This window comes from Pelodiscus sinensis, chromosome 5 (genome assembly GCF_052426305.1).
Source record: "Pelodiscus sinensis isolate ZL-2025 chromosome 5, ASM5242630v1, whole genome shotgun sequence".
Lineage (NCBI taxonomy): Eukaryota > Metazoa > Chordata > Testudines > Trionychidae > Pelodiscus > Pelodiscus sinensis.
The window spans coordinates 7,534,324-7,551,105 of NC_143056.1; the positions used below are offsets into that span (position 1 = coordinate 7,534,324).

At 48.7% G+C, this 16,782-nt stretch overlaps 1 protein-coding gene across 6 annotated transcripts in view; it reads right to left on the minus strand.

The window, feature by feature from the left end:
- The window catches only part of TXNDC16 (thioredoxin domain containing 16), a 71,643-nt gene that overhangs the window by 23,459 nt on the left and 31,402 nt on the right, over positions 1-16,782 (minus strand). For all 6 annotated transcript variants that reach the window (XM_075926203.2, XM_075926206.2, XM_075926205.2 and 3 more), the window contains 4 exons: positions 11,613-11,748; positions 10,166-10,312; positions 9,195-9,254; positions 73-241 (listed from right to left, as the gene is read on the minus strand). In XM_075926203.2, the coding sequence (XP_075782318.2) occupies positions 73-241; positions 9,195-9,254; positions 10,166-10,312; positions 11,613-11,748 (512 nt within the window). The remainder of the gene's footprint in view (positions 1-72; positions 242-9,194; positions 9,255-10,165; positions 10,313-11,612; positions 11,749-16,782) is intronic.

Consider the following 16,782-nt stretch of genomic DNA (forward strand, 5'->3'; position numbering starts at 1 on the left):
TTACTACGCAAAGGCCTACGGCTCCGGGGCACGCTGGGATAGTCGTGGCGCTGGCGTCAAGAGGACACTCACAGCCTGAGGAACCTGAGCAGCGCTGCAGTTCCCAGCATGCCTGTGTACGTCACGGCACTCGCGCCCCTCTCGTACAGCTTGGTAACGGGGAAGTGGGTGACGTTGTGCTTCAGGCAGACGTCGGGCCAGTCCCAGCAGTTTAGCTTAGCCAGCGAAATTCCTTGGGTTCCTGGAAAACAACACCGAAAAAGATTCACAATAAAGTTGGAGAAGCGAAGAGCCAAAGACGAATTGTTCAAGCCGAGAGCTGTCCACACAGGCGCTCGGATATTGGTCTCTAACAGTGGTGTGCTTTGGACCCACCGTCACTGCAGCGGTGAGGGCTAGATTTACTATTTTTACTTACACAGAGTAGTACCATCGTCCTGGAGCACGGCTATTTAATCAATGAGACTGGTTGCACAGTAAGGCACTAAGGGTGTGTCTACACGACATCGTAACTCAAAATAAGATACTTATTGAGCTATGCAAATTGCATATCTTATTTCAGTGCTATTCCAAAACGTTCCTTGCTCCTCGTAGAATGAGGTTTACAGGGACGTCGGAATAGTGAGCCCGAAATAACGCGATTTTGGGATACTCTGGTGTCCCAAAACAGCGTTGCAATGCAGACGTACCCTAAAGGTAACTGGACCTGTCCCTAAATGAACCTCACCCATCACCCCAATAACAGTTTTATTGCTGTGGAACTTACTAAAATTGAACTTAACTATAGTTTTGTTCCCACCTCAGCCAATGGGTTAACTATTGCAACAGGTGGCTTGTTTTTGGTTTGGTCATGATACCCCTCAATGCACTCCACTTCTGGTAGAAGTTTCATGTTCAGTGGAGGGTTCACTGGAGGCTTTTCTGCAACAGGTACTTTGTATGTGCTGAAGAAATGACAGTCAGCTCTGAACTACGGGGTTATAATGCCATGAGGACTGTCAGATGATCTCAAAACATTGCAGTAAAGGACACATGGCTTGTGTAGCTATTGGAGCCACAAGAAGCAAGGGCGTCTGCTTAGATCAGAACCGCAAAGTTGACTGATTCAATAGACCTACTCTTGGATACTGTCAAATGACAGAACACTAGAACTGGAAGGGACCTCGAGAGGTCATCGAGTCCAGTCCCCTGCCCTCACGGCAGGACCAAGCACCGTCTAGATCATCGCTGCCATATGTTTATCTAACCTGCTCTTAAATAACTCCAGTGTTGGAGAGTCAACAACCTCCCTTGGAAATTTATTCCAGTGTTGAACCACCCTGGCAGGTAGGAAGTTTTTCCTAATGTCGAACCTAAACCTCCCTTGCTGCAGTTAAAGCCCCTTGCTTCTTGTTCTATCCTCAGAGGCCAAGAACAATTTTTCTCCCTCCTCCTTGTACCACCTGTTTAACACACTTGAAAACTGCCGTCATGTCCCCTCTCAGGCTTCTCTCTTCCAAACTAAAAAACCCAATTCTTTCAGCCTTCCTTCATAGGTCATGTTCTCTAGACCTTTCATCATTCTTGTTGCTCTTCTCTGGACCCTCTCCAATTTCTCCACATCTTTCTTGAAACGCAGTGCCCAGAACTGGACACAATACTCCAACTGACCAGTGCAGAGTAGAGCAGAAGAATGACTTCTTGTGTCTTGCTCACAACACACCTGTTAATGCAGCCCAGAATCATGTTTGCTTTTTTAGCAACAGTGTCACACTACTGACTCATATTTAGCTTCTGGTCCACTATGACACCCTTTCTGCTGTACTCCTTCCTAGACAGTCTCTTTCCATTCTGTATGCGTGAAACGGATTGTTCCTCCTTAAGTGGAGCACTTTGCATCTGTCCTAATTGAACTTCATCCTGTTTACCTCCGACCAGTTCTCCAGTTTATCCAGATCACTTTGAAATTTGGCCCTACCCTCCAAAGGACTTGCAAGCCTTTACAACTTGATACCACCTGCAAACTTAATAAGCGTACTCTCTATACCAATATCTAAATTGTTGAAGATACTGAGCAGAACCGGTCCCCAAACAGACCCCTGCGGAACCCTACTTGTTATGCCCTTCAAGCATGACTGTGAACCATTAATAATTACTCTCTGAGAATGGTTATCCAGCCAGTTATGCACCCACCTTATAAGTAGCCCCATTTAAGTCGTATTTCCTTAGTTTATTGATAAGAAGGTCATGCGAGACCGTGTCAAATGCCTTACTAAAGTCTAGGTATACCACATCCACGCTTCCCCCTTATCTACAAGGCTTGTTAGCCTATCAAAGAAAGCTCTCAGATTGGTTTGATATTTGTTCTAGATAAAGGCAAGAGGCTACCTCAAGGGCCACAGCTAATTGCCCAGAAATGCAGGATCCTGCCAGGCAAAGCTGGAGTTGTTCCATAGTGTATTTACTAGCAACCAGCATGTTAGGCCGTGGTTCCCCTGGGGGTACACAGAGGTCTTCCAGGAGGTACATTAACTCCTCTAAAGATCTGCCTGCTTTACAACCGGCTACATAAAAAGCACTAGCAAAGTCAATACAAAGTAAAATTTCATACCATGACTTGTTATACTGCTTTATATGCTATCCACTGAAATGTAAGTACACTACTTATATTCCAGCTGATTTTAGAATTACATGGCAAAAACGAGACAGTCGGCAGCTTTTCAGTCCTAGTGGGCTGTGGCACTTTTGCATTTAGGCGTCTGATTTTGCAAGCACGTCGCTTTGAAGTGAAGGGAAACTTGGGGGATACGCAAGACGAATCAGACTCCTAAAAGGGGTACAGTCGTCTGGCGAGATGGAGAGCCGCTGCTGAGAGGCACCCTTTCATAATACAGTCACCAGATTCAGCACTTCTCAGCTGGCTCCCAGCCCCCTCCAGGACTGGGCCCGCAGTGCGAACAAGTAATAAGCATTCGATTCCTCTGACTTACCGTCACTTCCAGCAAGCAAAACTTCTGGCTGAACTCTTATGAAAAAAAATAAACAAAGCTTCCGAGTCCAGCAATATTACCCAGGGCTTCAGCTACGCACGCGCAATGTCACAGAGCCAGTGCAGAGCACCGGGTTAGTCAAGCTGCCAGGAATTTTAGATTCCTCATCTGCAACGCAAGCAATACACCCGTTCTGAGCAACTAGGGGCTATTCTCCTGGTGTCCCACTGCCAACCCTCAGAGATCCCCATCTCCCTCAAAGCTCCGGAGCCCAAGAATTCATTTCCCAGCCTCCTTCAGCCCTTCCAAAGATTCGGTGCCCCACAGCCAAAGTGCGCAAGAACAGAGGCCTCGTGGTTGGATGCTCAGTCTACAGAAAGGCACAACGGTGTTGATCCTTCTCAGCATTTTGGCTCCCAACTCTCATCGGATTTCAGTAGGAGTTGGGCATCTCAATACCTTCAAGGATCTGAGCCGAAGGACATGTGCTCCTAAGCCACTTAGGCGCTTCTGAAAATCTCATACTCCTGCGCCACATTTGACTCTGATTATTGAAAACTGGGGCCCGCCCCTGCGACCAGCCTCCCTGCCCGGGGGGAAGCAACGTGAGCTGGGTTTCTTTTAGCCATCCCAATTGTTCTCCTTCTTTGCAACAGGGCAGGTGCTGCAACACCTGAATTCCTGCATGGCTCCTGGGTCCCTGGGTGGATGCATGAACGTTCCTCTGGCTGTCACCCCGATCAGGCGGGGTACCGCCTTCAGCAATCTCACTCAGCCATAGCATGCTGAGTCCCACAGCAGGGATCGTGCATCAGCGCGCCCTTCCTTCTAGGGATGTGAAAATCGGTTAAAATTGTAACCGTGTAACCGTTGCACATACTAGCGGTCACACGTCGCTTTATATTGCAGTGTCTGCAGCATGGGGTGACAGCTGGCTCCCCGGGAGCGGGGCCAGCAGCTGGGAGCCGATCTGCGCCAGGAGCTGGCTTATAAGGTGGCTCCCGGCACGTTTCAGCTCTCGGGGAGCCGACTTTGCTGCAGGCTCTGCAGTATAAGCTGGAAGCAGGAGCCGGCATGTAACAAAAAAGGGAAAAACTGATGCTTATCGGTTAACCATTTACACGGTCACACTCTGACATCCCTACTTCCTCCAGGGAGACTCTGGCAGGCTCCAGCCAGTTCCTGGCCCCAGCCTGGCCTCTCTGAGCCAGAAGCCTGCTCTCCTTTTCAGTCAGCCCCCAGCTGAGCTCAGCCCTCCGCTCCACACCTGACCCCCACTGCAGGGATAGCCCAGTGCTACCCATTAACCCTTTCCTGGCCAGTGTAGGGTGTGACTAACCCATCGCGTTCTGCTTCTCTCCATCCTGTTTCACAAAGGGTTGACATCATGCCAATCAAAGCTCAGCCGGATTAGGGGAACGGAGGCCAATGCCTCTGTCATTCCTAACTCAGCTACTATTCTCGCATTGCCGCATCACCAGACTCCATTCTTTTTGGGGTGCTCAAGAACTCAAACTCTTGCTTACACTGGCTATTGAGATCATTCACGTAATCCGAAATGTCGTTTTTCTTCGCTCCTTTGCGCAAGCCATGTGTGGCCTTCGGACTATGTCTTCTGAAACGGACAGGCAAAAGCCTCTCAAACCAGCTGTGATCCTACCTGTTTCTGTCATTCTCAGGCAGTTTTCACCTAGACAGAACCGAAGGCTGTGTCTACACGGGGAAAGGTTGGCGACAAAAGTGCTGTCGACATGCAAAAGTTGCCAAAAGTGAAAACCGGCCAAACTGATTTTTCTGCCCCACATTTTCGACATTCCCTGGCCACATCGCTAGCTCCCTGTCAACAGAAAGAACAAAGCAGTACTGATGAGCATCCCACAGGGCAGTGCTGTGGGAAAGCAACTGATCCCTGTGCTTCTTGGGATTCCCACATAGCTCTGTGAGCTCTCTATGCTGAGGAAAGTCAAAAAGGCACCGCAGTTTCTCCAGCCCTCCCCCTGCAGCAGCAGACAGACTGCCGCTGTGTTCCTAGCAGGGTAGAACAAAAGCATTCTAATGATTTGCTCTTTGTTTGTTCCCCAAACGGAGCAGCTCACTCAGCTGTCAGATACTCCCTAGACCTTTGAAAGAGGAAAGGGTGCATGCCTGCAGGGCAGCACAGATCACAAAGCACTGAGCAGAGCCATCAGGGAAGGCATTGTGTGATACTGGCAGAAGCCAGTTCTCTGGACAAAACAAACAGCAGAGTCCACACTGGCTCTTTGTCAACAATAAAAGGAGGGGAAAAGACAAAAGTCTCTCGCAAGGCTGGAAGTTTTTTGTTGCTAAAACTGGGTGTTTTTCCCAACACAAGTCACATTGCAGTGTAAACATTCTCATTCTTTCATTGCCAAAAGGCAGGTTTTGGGGACAAAATGTGCCAGTGTAGACAAGGCCTTAGCAATGGGATGGATTGCTGCTCTTCCTGGAGGCAGAATAAGGGGAGCATTAGAATGCAGAGATCTGGATTTTGGCCTCCAAAGATGAAGCCCCATGATGATAATGCAGCAATGGGCTTGAATCCCCATCGCCCTCAAGCTTATTTTGTCATGCTCCAAAACGGAGGCGGAAAAGCCAGCTCGCTGAGTGGACAGGCAGCTAATTATCCGAACAGCCACAAAACACCTGCACCAAAGAGACAAAGGGTGAAAGAGACCAGACCAGTGAGAACATAGGGCCAGACGTGGGGAAGGATTAGAACATGGGCTCTCCCATTCAGGGGAGATCTGAGCATGTTCAGTTTGCTAAGGGGAGAACTGGCCCTATAAAACCAGAATGGCCGGGCATGGTGCGGGGGGAAGGGTGGAACAGAGAGAGCGAGGGCAGTCAGCTTCAGTCCAGGTGCACATGCTTCCTACAAACCAAGCAGCAAATCTGGGGGAGGCACATGACCCCCCCGCCCCCCTCTTCCCCCCTCCCCCCCCCCGCATCACCTCACCCTCAAAACTCGGGATCGGACCCAAAGGGACAACTTCCAGAGCCAGGCCCGGCCACAGAGGAGCAGCCTGACTCACGAATCCGTAGCCAACGTCTCAGGGAGCGTCTCCCTCCGAGCCCTAGACCACGCTGGAGAAAGCACAGTCACCCCCGAGCTAAACCATGCAGCAGGATCATCCTGCTTCCGTAACAAGCCGCGGTGGCGCTGGAACCGGAGCAGAGAGCATGGCTGGCTTCCAAGGGCAAGACCCTAATCTCAGCTTTCCCTGGCTCTTTTGCCCGGGCTGTGGTGGGCATACGGACCCACCCGCACAGAGCCAGCCCTGCCTTTGGGATTGCTGGACAGCTCCGTTGTAAGGCCCCCTGCTGGGAGCACACACACATCATTTCAGTGCCCTGCCTGCTTTTCCTGGACAACCTGCAATCCCAGCCTGAAGATGCTGTACCCCTACTCCCTCCCCCTCCCCCAGCCCAAGATCCTTCACGGAAGAGGAAGGACTTCACAGCACATCTCCCACAACCTGCCCCTGTGGCTGCTTTGCCCACTAGGACTCAGTTCTCTTTCGGCCGGCCAGAGCACCCTGCTCCCTTGTGTCCCACTAACTCCCTGCCCTCGGGCACTGCCTAGGCTAGAACCAGCAGCTCGAGAGGGCACATTTAAGCCAGTGCCCTGTATGCCACACTTCACCCTCCCAGGACGATGCATCCAGGTAACCTACCAGGCAAACCCCCACCTAGGGTAACCAAGTATTGAGTGTGAAAAATCAGGAGGGGGTTAGGCGCCTATGTCAGAAAAAACCCAAATATTGGGACATCTGGTCACCAGTGTTCCCTGTAGGCTGTGCACATGGGAGTCCACCCAGGAGCGATTCAAATGCCACCCCGCTGATTAGAAGAGCTGGCAGCATGTCTTTCTCCAGGTGGTGCACATTCACGTAGGTCTCCACATGTACAACAACATTTATTCTGCACACAAATGGAAAAAAACAGAGGGAATACTGCTGGTCACCCTATTCCCACACCAGGAAGGGAAATCCAGCCGTGGCAGCCTGTTCCCTCCTTTCCCACTGGTTTAAGGGCATGCCACGCTGTTCTTGATTTTCAATTCTTTGGCGCCACCTGGTGGCTATGAGACCACCCACAGACATTTCATGTTGCTAATTATGAGACCTCGACCGGAACCGGTTTTTGTGTTTCATGGGGAAATTCCATGATCTCGAAATGTTTTGTTCCAAAATGGGGCATAACCAGAAAGTGTCACAATTTCCCAGGAAAAGAAATTTCAGGAAAAAAGTGGTTTGGGGGTGGACTGAAACATTGGGATTTCATTCCAATTAGGATATAAATACCCAGTGAAAAAGGTAACCGGTTAAACGATATAATTTCAATTGTTTAACCATTTCACTGTGGAGGGCTGGTGGGCTGCACTGCAGACAGGGGGGGCTGATCTGGCCCCACCAGTCCTGCCTCACCACTTCCTGCTGGCCGGGCTGCTATGGGCAGCGGGTTCCTCCCATTGGCCAGGCCCTCCAGTAAACCGGTTTACCAGGTAAGCATGCCAGTAAGGCTACTGCTTGCTGGGTAACCAGGTAACCTTTTATATCCGTAATTCCAACTCTGAACTTTTTGAACTTTTTACATGTACAGAAAAAACAAGTCCTGTGGCACCATATAGATTAAGAGTATGTCTATACTACAGCATTATTTTGAAATATCTACTTTTGAAACAGTTATTTCAAAATACTTTATTTCAAAATAACATGTCTACACACAAAATGCATTTCAAAATAGCTTTTTGCTATTTCAAAATAGCACGTCCACACTGATTGGACGCTGAATCGCATTTAAGGCCAGCCAGAACTGGTACCAGCAGGGCATCAGGTCAGAAATTACCTTGTGGCCAGGGCGGCCAGCAGGGCACCCTGGGAAGGGCTGGAGGCCCCCTATTTTGAAATAAGCATCTACACATAGCAATTTCAAAATTGGCGCTATTCCCCGTGGAATGAGGTTTACCAATTTCAAAATCAGCTCTTCACTGTTTCGAATTAATTTCAAAATAGCAGTTGGCTTGTGTAGACATTAGGATTATTTCGGAATAAGCTATTCCGGAAGAACTACTTTGAAACAGCTTATTTTGAAATAGCATGTCTACACGACAGGGAAGCCTGGAAATTAGTCCGAGGCAGGCTCCCCTAATGTGGATGCGCTACCTCAATTTAGAGCCCCCAGAAACACTGGGGAGTAATTACTTTGAATGGCCTGAGGAGGAACTATTTCAAAATAGCAGCAGTGGAGCGTCCACACTACCGCTATTCCGAAATAGCTATTTTGGAAGAGGCGTTATTCCTTGTGGAACGAGGTTTACAAATGCCAAAATAAGCTGCCCGTTATTTCGAAATTATTTTGAAATAACAGGCTTGCTGTGTAGACGCTCGCATAATAACGGACGTTATTCCAGAATAATGCTTCTGTGTAGACGTACCCCGACTTAGCAGGGAAGGAGAGATAATAACTGACAGCATCAAGGAAGCTGAGGTGTCCATGTTGCTTAAGTCTCTTTGGCCCAAGGTCTGCCATTTGGCTGTACGTCTGTACTGCACCAAGCACATGGGGCCCTGATGCCTGGGTGGGGCTCGGGAAGCATCTATCATGCAAGAAACAAATAAGAGTAGACCCTGATATTAGCACTTTCATGCTCACAGGGAGAGTCCAGGCTTTGAGAGCCTTCCCCTTGTGGAGTCGTAGAGCACAGATGCCAGACTGGATCCTAATGTCTATGCAAGAATTTTATAGCCCTACAGCAGGGGTGGGGAGCCTCAGGCCCGGGGGACAGATTGGGCCCCCCGCTTGCCTGAATCTGGCCCCCAAGGCTCTAGGGTCCGTCCCCCCCCGCATTGGGGAGCCAGAACTTGTGCTCCAACCCCCTCCTGCTGCCCCACCGCAAGACTGGAGCACACAACATTAATGAGGGTTTGTTTGGTCTTTTTTGCTTCTCACTTGTGTGCAGCCCCCCGCCTGCCCTACAGCCTGAGCCCCACAAGCCTGGATCAGCAGACCTAGGCAAGGCCTTTCATAGCAGCGCCGACATGACAAGCCTGCACAACAGCAGCCCCCAGGCGAAGGTAGGTGTGTGTACATGTACTGGATGCAGTCCACGCCTCGCAGCACTCAGCGCGAGCTTGGCCAGGATTTCACAGCCATTAAAGAAGAACAGGATCCAGGGCATGCTCTGGCGCATTGGCACGGTACCTTTTAATTCAACGGCCACCTCCCCGTACGACTGCAGCGCCGCCAGAGACACCGCTTCCCCTGCAACAGACAAAAGACACTGTCACTGGCCGCGCATCACACGCAGTCTGTCCGCAGGGGGGAGGGGGAGTTGTGTTAGACTCTGAATGGCTCGCTAACTACAAAAGCAGCTTCTCCTCTCTTGGAATTCACACCTCCAGATCAGCTACTAGAAGTGGGCCTCATCCTCCCTGATTGGATCCACCTCGTCATCTCCAGCCATCTCCAGCCTGATCCTGGCCTGCATATTTATACCTGCCTCTGGGAATTTCCACTACATGCATCTGACGAAGTGGGTCTTTGCCCACGAAAGCTTATGCTCCAACACTTCAGTTAGTCTATAAGGTGCCACAGGACTCCTTGCCGCTTTTGCAGATTCAGACTAACACGGCTACCCCTCTGATACTTGATATATATACAGGGCTCGACAAATCAGTGTATCTACTCGCTGTGGCGAGTAGATTTCAGCCAGTCACCCCATTCACCGGCGGTGCGCACATGTGCAATGCGGGTCCGGCGCATGCGCAGTGCGGGCAAATGGATTTCGCCACGGTTTGTCGAGCCCTGTACGTATATGTGCGTGTATATATACATACACATATACACACATCCCTCTCTCATAGAGGTGGAAAGGACCTTGAGAGGTCATTGAGTTCAGTCCCCTGCCCTCATGGCAGGACCAAGTACCATTCCTGACAGATTTGCCCCAGATCCCTAAATGGCCCCCCAAGGATTGAACTCACAACCCTGGGTTTAGCAGACTAATACTCAAGCCACCGAGCTATCCCTCCCCCTAGACCTGAATTACGTTTATGGTGAGTAAAGATGCCTGGCAGAGACATCGTCTCAGTTACCGTTTCAATGGAATAAATATAGGCACTAAATAAACAAATGGGCATGCACGGAATGACGGACGAGTGGACTGTACTCACAACTGGCATAGAACAGCACCGCCGTGTGGGCAGACGCCATCAGAGCAGCGTCAAACGTTTCCTCTGTCAGGGTTCGGATGAGGTCCAAAGGAAGTTCCCACTTCCTGTCTCTGTAAACAGCTTCCATCACCGGGTCATCTTGAATATCTGCAACATATCCACAAACACATCACTGTGAACACACAAACACGGCAGGAACGCAACATTTGACAGGGTATGAACAGCCCAACGCAAGATATGATGCATTTGGGATGCTATTGTGCGAGGTGCTGTACACATATACAGCAAAGGCAGCCCCTGTCCCAAAGAGTTAACAGTCTCACTATGCGATGAGACATGAGGTGGATGAGACAGAAAGATGGGGAATAAGAATGAGACTGTTCTGATCAGTCAGGTCTCGCTACTGATCTTTAACACTATTTGACTAGGACCTCTGAGCTTCACCAAAAAAGTCCAGCGGAGGGGAACAAAAATGATGAGGGGGCTGGAGCACATGACTTGAGGAGAAGCTGAGGGATTTGGGCTTATTCCGTCTCCAGAAGAGTGAGGGGGGATTTGGTAGCAGCCTTCAACTGCCTGAAGGGGAGTTCCAAAGAGGATGGAGAGAGGCTGTTCTCAGTAGTGACAGATGGCAGAACAAGGAGCAATGGTCTCAAGTTGCAGTGGGGGAGGTCTAGGTTGGATATTAGGAAAAACGATTTCCCTAGGAGGGAGGGGAAGCACTGGGAGGGGTTCCCTAGGAGGGGGTGGAATCTCCATCCCTAGAGGTTTTTGAGTCTCGGCTTGACAAAGCCCTGGCTGGGTTGATTTAGTTGGGGTGGGTCCTGCCTTAGGCAGGGGGTTGGACTTGATGACTCCTGAGGTCTCTTCCCACCCTAGGATTCTATGACTGGAACCACACAGCTTTACGCCAGCTGAGGATGTGAGTGTTGATCTAGGAATCCCGTCCACGCTTTTGTTTGCCTCAGACTCAGACCCGGCTGTTTCTTCCTTCCTTTTGGCAGTTTCCATTAGATCCCATGTGAAATAACTGGGAAACGTGAGTCACTTTCTAGAATTGTATTTTAAAGACAGGTTTACCCGGCCCATGCTCTGTACGGCCCACAGAATGAGCCAGGCACACTTGGTCGCTCAAAAGGCAGCAGCTTCTACTCTCAAAAGGGGCTCCAGATTTTAGGGGACTGACTTGAAATACCTCAAAGAGGCTGGTTTTCTGACAGCAACACGCACCCGCCCTCAGAAAACCTTGTGTCTCAATTTGGACACTTAAAAATGTAGGCACCGGAACTCCAAAGTCATTTTGGATTATGTCTTCCAGTGCAAACACGGTACTTCTATAGCCTTCTGAAGGTCTCTAGCAAAGAGACACTAGTTGTATGATTAACACGCCTTAGTAATTAACTAGCCCTGACTCAGTACGAAAAGGAGAATTCCAAACACCACTTACCCTGGTCGTTATTGTCTCTTTCATCTTCATCTTCCTCGTCTTCACCTTCCTGGACTAGTTCACCCTTTATGTTGTCTTCCACCAGGGCTATTATTTCCTCAGTGTCATCCAAAACCAGGTATTTGATCGGCACACCCTGGGGAAAACCAAATACCAGCTGGAACACAGGGCGGTCATTTGCACTTGTGCTCTAAAATGCAATATACAATGGCGTCAATGCAGCACTCGGCGTGCAATGCAACGGCACCATATGGCCATTTTTTGGTGGGCTGGCTGGCTTTGGGCCCATCAATCTAGGGCTGCAGGATATGGCTTCACAGTCACACATTTGGCAGCCCTGCCGCGCAGCTGGAACGTCCGGCAACCAAGTTGAGATGACTCTGCAGTTCCGCCTCCTATTCCCAGGGTCATTGTGGCATCTGCTAGGTGACTCTCCTCTTCTCTTCTCCTATTCACCGTTATTCCTATTCGGCCGTTATTCCGAAATAACAATGCGAGCATCTACACCGCAACTGCATTATTTCAAAAGAAATTCGAAATAACGGGCGGCATATTCCGACTTCTGTAAACTTCATTCCACGAAGAATAACGCCTCTTCTGAAATATCTATTTCGGAATACAGTCGTGTGGATGCTCCAATGCTGTTATTTCGAAATAGCTGCTCCCCAGGGCCAGTTGAAGTAATTACTCCCCAGTGCTTTGGGGGCTCTAAATCGAGGAAGCTCGTAAACATTAGGGGATCCTGCCTTGGACTAATTTTGAGAGTTCCCTGTTGTGTAGATGTGCTATTTCAAAATAAGCTATTTCCGAGTATTTCTTCTGGAATAGCTTATTTCGAAATAAGCGTTCCGTGTAGACTTACCTTTCGGGTACGTCTAGATTACATGCCTCTGCCGACAGAGGCATGTAAAATAGGCTACCCGACATAGTCAATGAAGCAGGGATTTAAATATCCCCAGCTTCATTAAAATAAAAATGGCCACCGCGCTGTGCCAGCTCAGCTGATCATCGGCACAGAGCGCAAGTCAACAAGGGACGCTTTTGTCAACCGCTCCTGTAAACCTCTGAGCCGGCACAGCGCGGCAGCCATTTTTATTTTAAGGGATATTTAAATCCCCGCTTCATTGACTATGTCGGGTAGCCTATTTTACATGCCTCTGTCGGCAGAGGTATGTAATCTAGACATACTCTTCAAGACTAATAAACATACATATATATTCGTGGGTACAACCCACTTCTGCCCATGAAAGCTATACTATATAAATATATTTGCTAGTCTCTAAAGTGCCCCAGGACTGCGTATTGTTTTTAAAGTTACAGACTAGCACGGCTCCCACCGAGCCTTTAAAAGCCCATGTTTCTACCAATATAGGGGATTCTCATCCCTGTGTTTTGCCACTGCAATGTGGTCCAGCCACCAGCACTGATGAATAAGAGCAGGCCTATTTTTCAAAATGCCCCTGACTGTTGCCTTATCTCTCAGGAACCAGAGCCTCTTTTCCCTCCAGCGACCGAACTGCGGGTGTTTGGCTGCCAGCCTCAGTCGGGAGGCTACGTTCATGTCCCACGAACTGCCAAAGGCCGCCACCCGTCTAACACCTGCTTCTGCAGACGTCACCCAATTACACAACGCGTTAACTGGAAACTCCACTGCGCAGGTGGATAACATCGCCCACCCGTGTCAGACACACTGCTGGGGCCAAGAGCAGGTCCCCGGAGATACTGAAGTGCTGTAAAGAAACCCGGATGCATTATTGGCCTTCCCAGAAAACAAAAATGTGAACGTCTGCAGCAGGGTAGTCACAGCCCTGACACGGAGAAGGAGTCTAGCACAGAAAGGTCACCTGTTCCAAGAACCTTTCCTTCCCCAAACGTAGACAGACGCCTGCTTCCGCTACTACAAACCATGTGACGCAAAGCAGGCCCTTTGCTTTATGAACATCTACTGTCCTAAGGGGCATTTTTGTGCAGCAGCACGAAATGCCTCTATTAATGTTTATGTACAGGGCCCTGCCAAACATGTCATACACCCGTGAAATACGCCCTTCCCTGCGAAATCTGATGCCTCCTTGTTCCTAGGAGCACTCCATTAAAGGGGGCTTCCTACCACCAGCTGGGCAGACGAAGGACAGGACCTATCCCTCCTCTGCAAACTGCTCTGGCGGTGGGAGGGAGAACCAAACCAGACCCACACCCCTTGCTATCAAAGGTCTCTTTACAGTCCAGATCCACAGATACAGACAGACATCATCTTTCTATCCAAGTGCAAGAAAATGGACATCGTACCCAAAGGACTGAAAGTGAACAATCCACTAAGATCAACATACTTCACTGACTACAGTGAAAGACTCTGCCTCACACTATCCAAGAAATTAAGAAACCACCTGATAAGTATTTTATACAAGAAACAGAAAACCATCAAGAATGACATTTCTAACTTAGATCGTCTCATCTCAAGACAAACATCCACACCGACTGACACCTTGCAAGACTTTTGTTCCACCAGACAAGAAATCTACTATACACACTTCTATTCCCTACAACAAAGAAAAGACAATAAATTTTCTAACCTGCTCCATACCACTGGCTACAACAGCAACTGCCTCAACCCACCGGATAATATTGTTAACCTCTCCAGCTACAAACTCAATCCAGCAGAAGAGTCTGTCTTGTCCCGGGGTCTCTCTTTCTGCCCCACGTCCCCCACAAACTGGATACAATTTTGTGGTGACCTTGAGGCTTTTTTTCGCCGCCTCCGTCTCCGAGAATATTTCCAAACCACCACTGAACATCAATCTGACCTACCAGATCCCCCCTACCAACACCAAAGGAAAAATAATTCTATATGGACTCCCCCTGACGGTCGGAATTACAATCTGGATTTCTATATACACAGCTTCCGCAACAACGCACAGACTGACATTATTCGCAAACGACAACAAGCGACACACAATCCTAGCCGCGCTGAACACCATGCCATCCAGAGTCTCAAAAACAACCTGGACATTGTAATCAAACCAGCTGACAAAGGGGGTGCTGTGGTCATTATGAATAAGGCCGACTATAACCAGGAGGCAACCAGACAACTCTCGAACACCACATTTTACAAACCTCTCCCCTCTGACCCCACCTTGGACTACCAAAAGAAACTACACTGTCTCCTTAAAAGCCTCCCCACAGCTACTCGGGAACAAATCCTCACAGAATCACCTTCTGACCCCCGACCAGGATTGTTCTATCTACTTCCCAAGATCCATAAACCTGGGCACCCCGGACGTCCCATCATCTCTGGTATTGGCACGCTCACTACTGGTCTATCCAGCTATTTAGACACTCTTCTCAAACCCTTCGTAACCAATACCCCCAGCTATCTCCGAGACACTACTGACTTCCTAAGGAAACTACAAAACATCGATAACCTCCCCAATAATACCATCCTTGCCACCATGGATGTAGAAGCTCTATATACCAACATCCCACATGAAGACGGATTACAAGCAATTAGAAACACTATCCCAGAGGACACTACTGCCAACCTGATAGCAGACCTATGTAACTTTGTTCTCACCCACAATTATTTCCAGTTTGAGAACAACTTATACCTCCAGATCAGCGGCACAGCCATGGGTACACGCATGGCCCCACAGTATGCTAACATCTTTATGGCTGACCTAGAACAACGTTTCCTCAACTCCCGTCCCCTTTCACCCCTCCTCTACCTACGGTACATCGATGACATCTTTATGATCTGGACACATGGCCAAGAAACACTGGAGATATTCCACAGAGATTTCAACAACCTACACCCCACCATCAACCTCAGCCTGGACCATTCTACACGAGAGATCCACTTCCTGGACACCACCGTACAAATCAACAATGGAAAATTAGACACCACTCTCTACAGAAAACCCACCGACTCATACAGTTACCTACATGCATCCAGCTCCCATCCAGAACACACCACACGATCCATCGTCTATAGCCAAGCCCTTCGATACAACCGCATCTGCTCTAACCCCACTGACAGAGACCAGAAGCTTCAGGATCTCTACCAAGCATTTATAAATCTCAACTACCCACCCAGAGAAATAAAAAAGCAAATTGAAAGAGCCAGACGAATACCTAGAAACCATCTACTTCAAGACAGACCCAAGAAAACCAACAATAGAACACCACTTGTCATCACCTACAACCCCCAACTTAAACCTGTCCAACACATTATCAATAAACTACAGCCTATATTGGAACAGGATACCATACTCAAAGAGGCTCTGGGAGACAGACCCATAGTCTCCTATAGACAACCACCTAACCTCAAGATGATTCTTACCAACCACCACAGGACATACCACACTAATACCAACCCTGGTACCTTCCCTTGCAACAAACCCCGTTGCCAGCTTTGTCCACATATTCATTCTGCTGATACCATTATTGGACCTAACCAAGTGAGTTATAAGATCAAGAACACATATTCCTGCGCATCCAGAAATATAATCTATGCTATCATGTGCCGAAAGTGTCCGTCTGCTATGTACATTGGACAAACATCTCAGACACTTCGCCAAAGGATTAATGCCCACAAAACAGATATCAGACAAGATCACAAAGAGAAAACAGTTTCTTGCCACTTTAACCAGAAAGGACACTCTCTAAATGACTTAGCCACCTGCATTCTGCTACAAAGACCTTTTACATCTGCACTTGAAAGGGAATCCTCTGAACTGTCATTCATGTTAAAATTCGACACTTGCCAACAAGGACTTAACAAGTCTTTGAACTTTCTCACCCATTACCAAGACAGTTTCCCCAATTATCACCTCTAATACCATTAACTCACAAACATCCCACTCTCCCTACCTTTAATATCATCAATTCACAGACACTTACCTTCCTTCCTTCCCCTCCCCCCCCCCGCATCCCCCTTCTGTTCTGCAATGTGATTTGTCCTTTTCATATTTGTTCATTTTTTTAATTGTATCCTTTGGTATATATGGTTGTGACTACTTTCTTCCACTATTTGATCTGAGGAAGTGGGTCTGGCCCACGAAAGCTCATCATCTAATAAACCATCTTGTTAGTCTTTAAAGTGCTACATTGTCCTGCATTTTGCTTGGAGGCTTCAGGCATCTAACGTAGCCCGTAGTCCTCAGGCTGGCTTCGTGCA